The sequence below is a fragment of the Primulina eburnea genome, chromosome 4 (genome assembly GCF_022965805.1).
Source record: "Primulina eburnea isolate SZY01 chromosome 4, ASM2296580v1, whole genome shotgun sequence".
NCBI lineage: Eukaryota > Viridiplantae > Streptophyta > Magnoliopsida > Lamiales > Gesneriaceae > Primulina > Primulina eburnea.
Genome location: NC_133104.1, coordinates 2331685 through 2341598, shown reverse-complemented (window position 1 = coordinate 2341598; position 9914 = coordinate 2331685). Strand labels below are relative to the sequence as shown.

The window sequence follows — 9914 nt, the reverse complement described above, 5'->3', positions numbered from 1 at the left end:
AGGATTTGCCATGTACCTGCTTAGAACACTGACAGCTTGAGAAATATCTGGTCTAGTACATACCATGGCATACATGAGGCTCCCAACTTCATTTGCATAATGGATACGAGACATTTGCTCCACATCTTCCTTAGTGTTGGGTGACAATGCTGCTGAGAGTTTAAAATGAGCTGCTAATGGAGTTGTCACAGGCTTCGTATCTTGCATGCCAAAACGTTCAAGTACTTTTTCAATATACTTCTTTTGTGAAAGAAACATTGTGCCTGCTTTTCTATCTCGGTAGATCTCCATTCCCAATATTTTCTTAGTAGCTCCCAAATCGTTCCTCTCAAATTATGTACTTAACTGTGCATTCAGCCTTTCAATTTATGATATGTGTTTGCAAGAAATCAAAATATCATCAACATATAATAGTAGATAGATGAATAATCATCCTCGAGTTTTTTCATGTACACACAACTATCATACTCGTTCTTTGAGCAATGATTTGCATGCATAAAAGTATTAAATCGTTTGTATTGTTATCTTGGAGGCTGTTTCAAGTCATACAAAGATTTCTTCAACAGATATACATGATTTTCTTTGCTTGGAACCTCAAATCTTTTTGGTTGTTTCATGTAGATTCGTTCTTCCAGTTCACCAAATAGAAAAGTTGTTTTGACATCTAGTTACTCAAGTTCCAAGTCAAAATGAAAAACGATTGGAAGAAATGTACGGATTGAGTTGTGTTTTACCACCAGATAGAATACAACTCTTGTTCTGGATCACATAGTACGGATTGAGTTGTGTTTTACCACCAGAGAGAATACAACTCTTGTTCTGGATCACATAGTTGATCCTCCCCGTTCTCCATAATACATTCTATATGTGGTTCATGAGGTTCTGCTTTGCAAGAAGTTTGAGTCATTCTCTTGTTCATTGTAGTCAGTCCATTTTTTCAATGTAAAACATTTTGCCACAAGTCTTGCTTTGAATCTTGCATCTTCTACACCAGGAATTCTTTTTTTCTTTTGGAGATGATTTTACTTCCAACAACTTTTTGATTCTTCAATTTTTAAATAATCTTCCAAGTATGATTTTTGTCAAGTGATTCAATCTCCTCGGTCACTGCCTTAATCCATTCAGGAGGATCCTTGCTAGCAATTGCCCCTTGGTATGTTTGTGGTTCATCAAGAGTAATGCTTGCAGCAATACTTGGTGCATAAGAGACTAGATCGGCATAACAACTATATCTTTGAGGAGTTTTCACATTTTTTCTCTTTCTCTCGTCTCTAGCCAATTGATAATCCTGCAAAGGATCATATTCCTCAATTGTTTGTGGTATATGTTTTATTTATCTTTTGAGTATTATGTTATAGACTCCACCTCAAGCTCCACATTCTTCGAGATATCTATATTTTCAAATTGATGCTCTTATATGAAAATATTTTGGTGTCATAATTTGTTTTTTTTTGGCTTCAATGCGGAATTAACCTTATTTTATTTAGTTCCAAAAAATATTATCATTAATTTATATGCAAAAAAATCAATTTATGTTAAAAGTAAAAATTTAGGGTAAAAAAGTAAAAATCTCAAACTCATAAAATATATTAAACTACACACTTTGTAAAATTTTGTCAACTTAATTATGTTTTTCTTCACAAATTGAGAGAATTGCTTTGGGAATAATCCAAGAATAAATACATTATTACATATAGCATCACACATTGATTTTCAACTAAAACTCTTATTTTCAACACTCTCCTTGTGATGATGATCATGATACAATGATTGTCTTCATTACATGTTTTTATACTGCTTCGTTAACACCCTTATTAGGAAAAACTCAATGGGATAAAAATTATAGAAAGGGAAAATGAGTGCAGTCATTTAACTCCCTATCATGTTAACACGAACGATTCTTCACAAATTTCATAGATTGCACGTCATGATATTATATATGCTTTCTGAATTTTTTCGTAGGAAGTGTCTTTGTTAAGAAATCTGATGAGTTTTCACTTGACTGAATGTGGAGAATATCAATTTCTTTATTCTTCTCAGGCTCTTGGGTGAATACGAAGAACTTAGGAGTAATATGTTTAGTTCCGTCGCTTTTTATGTATCATTATTTCATTTGAGTAATGTATACAACATTATCTTCATATAGTGTCACAGACTTCTTGTCGAATGATAATCCGCATAAGATTTGGATACGTTCGATCAATGATTTTAGCCACACGCATTCACGACTTACTTAATGTAATGCAATAATCTCGGCGTGATTTGATGAAGTTGTTACGAGTGTTTGTTTTTGTAAACGACAAGAAATTGCAGTGCGTCCACGAGTAAATACATATCCGGTTTGGGAACGTGCCTTGTGTGGATCAGATAAATACTTAGCATCAGTATCTATGCTTTGATTGATATATTTTTAATACAAAAGTCCCAAGTCCGTCGTTCTTCGTAGATAACATAATATATGTTTAATTCCGTTCAAGTGTCTCTTTATTGGATATGAGCTAAATTTTGTCAATAAATTTATAGCAAAAGATATATCATATCTTGTACAATTTGCAAGATACATAAGCGCATCAATAGCACTTAGATATGATACTTCTGAACCAAGAATAACTTCATCATCTTTACATGAATGGAATGGACTTAAATGATTTGATTTATCTATTTTAAAACGTTTAAGGATCTTTTCTGTATAATTCGACTGATAGAACAAATATTTCACATATTTTTCGTTCAATTTGCAAACCCAGACAATATTTTGTATTTCCAAAGTCATTGATTTAAAATTCTTCCCTACACAACTTATTGAATTTTCTTATTCCTTATTCGTTCCAATAACGTTTACATCGTCAACATATACAACAATAATTATGTACCCGGATGTTTTTTCTTAATGAAAACACAACATATTGAATTGTTCAAATGTCACTTTTTCATTAAGTATTCATTTAACCGATTATACCACATTCGACCGAAATATTCTCTGGACTTTGAACTTTGTGCGACATCTTAAATCCTTCAAAAAATTTCATATGTACATATATTATTATCGAATAATCCATATAAATAAACTGTTACAACTTACATTACACACATTTTTTTTTTATTTTCAAATAATGTAAAACTAATTAAATACCTAATTACATCTACTGGAGAATAAGTTTTTTCAATCGCATAGGCTTGTGTAGTGTTAATAAACAGAGATACAGAGAGAGGAAGCACGGAGCAAGACAGGGTTTCTGGTAGCTTTGATTAGCCGTTGAACCTTCTGGTCGCTTGATATCCGAGCGTTGGTTGTTCGGAATTTCCGTGCATTTTGTTTTTATGTACGGTTTTCTCCGGTGAGCGGGAAAACTGGGAAACAGTCTCAAGATTTGTTCAGATCTGTTGTTCTAGTGAGTTGATTTTCCCATTTCATGGTATAATTTGTTTTTTCGTGGTTTTTTTGTTGTTGTGTAATGGTATCATTTTGTTCTGCATCGGAAAGTTTCTTGATGGTATTAAGTTTTTAGTTGTTGTTAAGATGTGAGTGAGGCGAGTGTATTTAATGATAATGAGTGATGTGTGGAGTGTGAAGTTGATTCTTTTTCTTAATCAGTCGATTTCGTGGTTATTGCGTGTATCAGCTGATTTGCGTTTTTGTTAGAAAGAATTTATTGTTGCCTCGCATTTATTTTCGTATGATGTTAAATAGTTGAGCAGTTGGTGTTTCCTTGCTCAATAAGGTGTTTAGAATTTATTTTCTTGGAAAAGGTGATTCAAGAAATCTATGTATTCAATGTTTATATTTTGTTGTTCTTGTGATTATATCGTGGGATTTTTTCTGGAATTGAGCTCAGGTTTTGGCGAATCAGCTGTTTGCAACAAATCTTGAATGATTCTTGATGCCTTTTTCTCTCTCTTTTGAGTGCGTTTTTCTTTGAATGTACTTTCCTCTATTTTAGTTTATTTGATTTTCTTGTTACTCCATTCGAGATTGTGGTCAAACGCTTGATTGTGATTGCAGAATTTGTGAAGGGTGGCAGCTCAGATCTTGGCAAATGGCAATGGATCCATGATTGTTTCTTATGCAAAATTTTTTCCGGTTACTTTTTTAATATTTCGATACCATTGAGAGAGGGAGCTCTGTTCCTGTCAACATCTTGGTTGCCGGCTTTGAGAAGAATCATTTTCAGTTTTGCTGTCCTTTTATGTCTCTTAATTTGGATAGCCCTGTTAAGACTCAGATGGCTGTTACTTTTTTCACAAATCCACTTGGTAGTGGGGATTATAACGGATCCAATAGGATGGAAAGGAAACCAACCGGAAGGAGACGTGTTTTTGTGCAGACAGAAGCAGGTTGTGTGCTAGGTATGGAGTTGGACCGGAGCGACAATGCTCATACACTGAAGAGGAGGTTACAGGTTGCCATAAATTTTCCCATTGAGGAGAGTTCCTTGACTTTTGGCGATAAGGTGCTGAAGAATGATCTGAGTTCCATTCGTAATGATTCCGCTCTCCTGCTGACAAGGAATTTACTCCACCGAAGCTCTTCAACTCCATGTTTGTCACCCACTGGTAGCAACGTCCAACAGAGAGATCAGAGTGGGCCAATAGAGATATTGGGGCATTCGAAGCGTTTTGCCAAGACAAAACAACTTGTTAAGAAAATCATCAAGGCAATCAACAATGGAGTTGATCCAGTCCCTGTTCATAGTGGGCTTGGAGGAGCTTATTATTTCAGAAACAGCAGAGGTGAGAGTGTTGCCATTGTGAAGCCCACAGACGAGGAACCATTCGCGCCTAACAATCCAAAAGGCTTTGTTGGCAAAGTTCTAGGTCAACCTGGCTTAAAACGCTCAGTTAGGGTTGGGGAAACAGGGTTCAGAGAAGTGGCTGCTTATCTTCTCGATCACGATCATTTTGCTAATGTTCCACCCACGGCGCTGGTCAAGATAACTCACTCCATCTTCAATGTGAATGATGGTGTGAATGGAAACAAGCCTCAAAACAAGAATCTTGTCAGCAAGATTGCATCCTTCCAACAGTTCATTCCACACGATTATGATGCTAGTGACCATGGAACCTCAAGTTTCCCCATTTCTGCTGTGCATCGAATTGGCATTTTAGACATTAGGATTCTTAACACAGATAGGCATGCAGGTAATCTGTTAGTTAGGAAGCTTGATGACGATGAAAGATTCGGTCAAGTGGAATTGATTCCCATTGATCACGGCCTCAGTTTGCCAGAGAGTTTGGAAGATCCGTATTTCGAGTGGATTCATTGGCCTCAGGCATCAATCCCGTTCTCTGACTATGAACTTGAGTACATAAAAGATCTTGACCCTGTTCGTGACTCAGAGATGTTGCGGAATGAACTCCCTATGATTCGAAAAGCTTGTTTGCGTGTCTTATTCCTTTGTACAATTTTTCTCAAGGAAGCTGCTGCAAATGGGCTGTGTCTTGCTGAGATCGGGGAGATGATGAGTAGGGAGTTCCGCACTAGTGAGGAGGAACCTAGTGAGCTTGAGGTTATGTGCATCGAGGCTAGAAGGCTCATCTCCGAGGAGATATCATCTTCCAGAGATAAAACAGATTTTGACCAGTTTCAATTTGACTTAGATTGCGAAGATGGTGGATATGAGTTCACCCAAAAATTGGGTTCTGAAAACTTTGTGGCAGGAAACCCATTCCATTTTGGATTTGGAAGCTTTAATTTACGTGCTCCACTTTCTAAGCTGGAAGAAAGTATCGAGGAGGAAAATGAAGGAGAAGACGAGGAGCAGAGTTTCATCAATGCTCCACTCCTATCGAATAATCCAAGTATTTCGAAGCTGTCCATGTCTCTGAAAAATATTAGCTTAGTCAATAAGAACCAGAAGTTCCCAAAATTACCAGGATCAAAGCCCGATTACAGCTATTCTCTGAGTTCATTGTCTTGCCACAGAAGTGCAAACGAGCAGCTTCCAGCAAGCGTGAATTTTGTGAAGCTAGCCGACATGACTGATGAAGAATGGGGACTGTTCTTGGAGAAATTCCAGGAGTTGCTTCACCCTGCATTTGCCCAGAAGAAGCCCGTCACCCTCTATCAGCATCAGAGACAAAGGCTGGGCACTTCTTGCCGGTTTTGAGAGTAAGATACAAATTCCATAATATAGACGTGTTATTACAGTTTGAATGCGAGTTTAGGGCAATGAAAGCGATGGTGTAAATATTTCTCCGACGACGCTGCTGCGTGAAAGGCCTCTCTGGAGTTGGTTTTTTCCCCACCGGTTTTTTGGAGTTCTAACTTTTCTTAATTTCACTCGTCGAACTTCCGTCAGATAAATATTTTGTAGAACTTAAATCTTTGAGAGGAAATCTATGTTGTAAATATCATAGATATCCGGTTTGAATGTGATCCTTACATGTTCGTGCTCTTTGCGTATTATTTTCAACTGTTTTTGCCTTTTTACAAACTATTATTACTGTATATATGTATATATACGTATGTGTATATTTTTAAAATTTTACTTTAGGTCAGTTGGTTGCATGTGGAGTATTTGTTTTGGCGTTGGTTAAAAGTTGTTGAGCTTTTAGACAAGGACGAACGGTAATAAAGCCAAGTAGGATAAAGTGTTGAATATGTCATGCGACTTCATCGTAATATAAGTGTCTGTACTAAACATATGAAGCCAAAGGTATTTGCATTAGCTGTGGGTAGTCATCTTCATGCATCAAATCCAATATTTTTCATCCTTTCAAAAAACAGTCTAATATTTTCCACCTTTTTTTTTATTATCATTTTTCATCTTGAATGAAATATCCAGTCATCGTCAAATTGGTAATTGATACGTGATATTTGAATAATATTGAAAAACAACGACCTGTTTCAAGGTTCATCTGTCTTTTTTTATATATTTAAGCATAGTTTGGTACATGAGATAAAGGAGAGATTGTTACATAATATTCTTTATTCCATGTTTGGTACCTTTTTAAAAAACTCATGACAATATCATGAGGCCTTGATAAATAATTTTTTAGAAGGATAAATTCTCCTTTCTATTAAGAGTGATAATTTTAATTTAATAATAAAATACACTGCAAATAACTTGATTACCCTCAATTTATAAATGATTTTATAAATCTAGTATGTAAAAATTAAAATCAAATAAATATTTTATTTATTTTATATATTATATAATATGACAATTATAAAAATGAATTCGAGATAATTATATAAATAATTTTTATAAATCTCAATAAAATTATTAATATCACTCGATTAACCTTAAAAATTGATATTTGACTCGACTCGCAAAATCAAATACTCAATTATCATATTATATAACATATAAAATTAGGTAAAAATAAATAAATCATGCAAGCACTATCGACGTATGAACAGATAAAAAATATGAACTCAAACAATAACTTTGAAATTATAAAATTTGTTATGATAAAGTTAATTTTGTCATTAAAATTTAATATATAAATTTAATCAATCTTGTTAAAATCATACCAAACATTACATATAATATCATACATCTTATTTATTATTAACTTATTCTTATATTATATATCATATGTACCAAACTATGCCTTACATGATTATAACTGTTGGACAAGTCAGACAATCAATTTAACATGTCATTCGGAAAAATATTTTAAATTTTAAATAAAATTATATGCAAAATTTGAAGGCACATAGATTTAATTAAAGTTACTGTAATCTTAAGAGCTTGTGTGTTTCTACTTTCGTGGGGACTTATGATACAAAAGTAAAATAAAAACATGATTCATTTACCATTGAAGATTGAGTAAGTCTATGAGACGGTCTCACGAATCTTTATCTGTGACACAGGTCAACTCTACCGATATTTACAATAAAAAATAATACTGTTAGCATAAAAAATAATAGTTTTTTCATGGATGACCCAAATAAGAGATCTGTCTCACAAAATACGACCCGTGATACCGTCTCACACAAGTTTTTGCCTTAAGATTTTATCATCAATTAATTGAATTTTTTTACGACACATCTTTGAAGTTAAAAATATCAACCACAATATTTACATTGAAGATTTTATCACCATAACCTTTTCAATTAAAAATTTCAGAAAATATCAACGCTAACTTGAAAGAATTCATTCCAGAGAAGTATTTTTTTTATATAAAAAAAAATACTAGAAAGATCAAATTATTACCATTCACCGGAGAATTAAAACAATTTTGTATACTATCATTCTTCGGAAAAGATAATCAAATAAACTAAAAGCTTGAAATTAACTAAATAAAATAACTGAAATAGAACAGGAAAAGTAAATATATAGTAGGATTGATGAAAAGGCGGGTTTTTATTAAAAATAATTTAATTTTTAAAATTAATTTCAAAAATACTTTAAAAAAAAAAACGTTTACAAAACTACCTCAATCCGCGCTTACGAAGCGCAGACGCTGTAAACATGGAGCAGCGTCCGTGCTTACGAAGCACGGATGGTGCTTGCGACAGAATTTAGCGACGGACTATATATAGACCCGTCGCTAAAATTGAATCAGCGACGGTTCTAAAACACCGTCGCTAAATATGAATCGGCGACGGTTACCTTTGCGACGGATAAAACCGTCGCTAAGTTTAGAGTTCGAAATTTCTTACGTTGCACGCTAATAATATTATTAACAGCACTGCGAAAAACCATTTTTGTTGTAGTGAAGAGATTGAAAAAAAAAAAAAACAAAAATTAATCCCGAAATAAGTTTTTTCAGGAACTTCTACTATTCAACCTGGTTTTTTCAGTGAGTCGGGGATGATTGTCTAGGCTGATATATTGAATACAAAATCTCGCGATATAACAATAAAATCTTATGATATAATAGTAAAATCTCGTGATATAATAATTATAAATATCGTTCTAACAATATATTGGTGGTACATTTAATATTATTCATAAAAAAATAGACTATAATTTATAATTCAGCAGGATTTTCACACTCCGTCTTTGTCGAAAATCCTGCTGCCTAAACAAACCATAGTCAGTCATCTCTGACTCACTGAAAAAACCAGGTTGAATAGTAGAAGTTAAGGGTGGGAAAAAATACCGAAATACCGAAATATCGTGTCGAAAAAAATACCGAACTTACCGAAAAATCGGGATACCGAAAATTTCGGATTTTCGTTATCGGTATCGGTACGAAATATTTTTTTTCCGTATTTCGGTATATACTGAAATACCGAAAATAATTTTTTATTATTATTATTTTTTAAATTTAAGTTCGGTATACCGAAAAAATGTCTGTATAGCGAAAATTTTTTCGGTATACCGGCATTTTTTCGGTATTTTGACAAAATTTTCGGTGTCGGTACGGTACCGGTATGAACTTTTTTCATACTGAAAATTCAATATACCGCAGTATCGGTATCGGAATGGAAAAATTCTATACCGATATTTTCGGTACAGTATACGGTACCGTAGTACGGTATACCCCGTACCGTACCAACCCCTAGTAAAAGTATCTGAAAAAACTTATTTCGTGATTAATTTTTGTCTGTTTTTTTTCAATATCTTCACTACAACAAAAATGGTTTTTCGCAGTGCGCACATTGCATGCTGGCTGTAAGGTCAATGAGCGACGGTTTTGAAACCGTCGCTACACTGAGCGACGGTTTGTAAACCGTCGCAAAGGCAACCGTCGCCGATTCATATTTAGCGACGGTGTTTTAGAACCGTCGCTGATTCAATTTTAGCGACGGGTCTATATATAGTCCGTCGCTAAATTCCGTCGCAAGCACCATCCGTGCTTCGTAAGCACGGACGCTGCTCCACGTTTGCAGCGTCCGCGCTTACGAAGCAAGGACGCTGCGCCACGTGAGCAGCGTCCGCGCTTCGTAAGCGCGGATTGAGGTAGTTTTGCAAACATTTTTTTTTTAAAGTATTTTTGAAATTAATTTTAAAAATTAA

The 9914-nt window shown here is 34.4% G+C and overlaps 1 protein-coding gene across 2 annotated transcripts; it reads left to right on the top strand.

Annotated features, from left to right (window-relative positions):
* The first annotated feature begins 3148 nt into the window (after positions 1 to 3148).
* Positions 3149 to 6408, top strand: LOC140830575 (phosphatidylinositol 4-kinase gamma 5-like). 2 transcript variants are annotated; one of them, XM_073193961.1, is made up of 3 exons: positions 3149 to 3392; positions 3837 to 3904; positions 4004 to 6408. In XM_073193961.1, the coding sequence occupies exon 3, from the start codon at positions 4188 to 4190 to the stop codon at positions 6105 to 6107; it is 1920 nt and encodes a 639-aa protein (XP_073050062.1). In that variant the 5' UTR covers positions 3149 to 3392; positions 3837 to 3904; positions 4004 to 4187; the 3' UTR covers positions 6108 to 6408. The 2 variants fall into 2 exon arrangements, with proteins under 2 accessions (XP_073050062.1, XP_073050061.1); XM_073193960.1 differs by lacking the exon at positions 3837 to 3904.
* The last annotated feature ends 3506 nt before the right edge of the window (positions 6409 to 9914 follow it).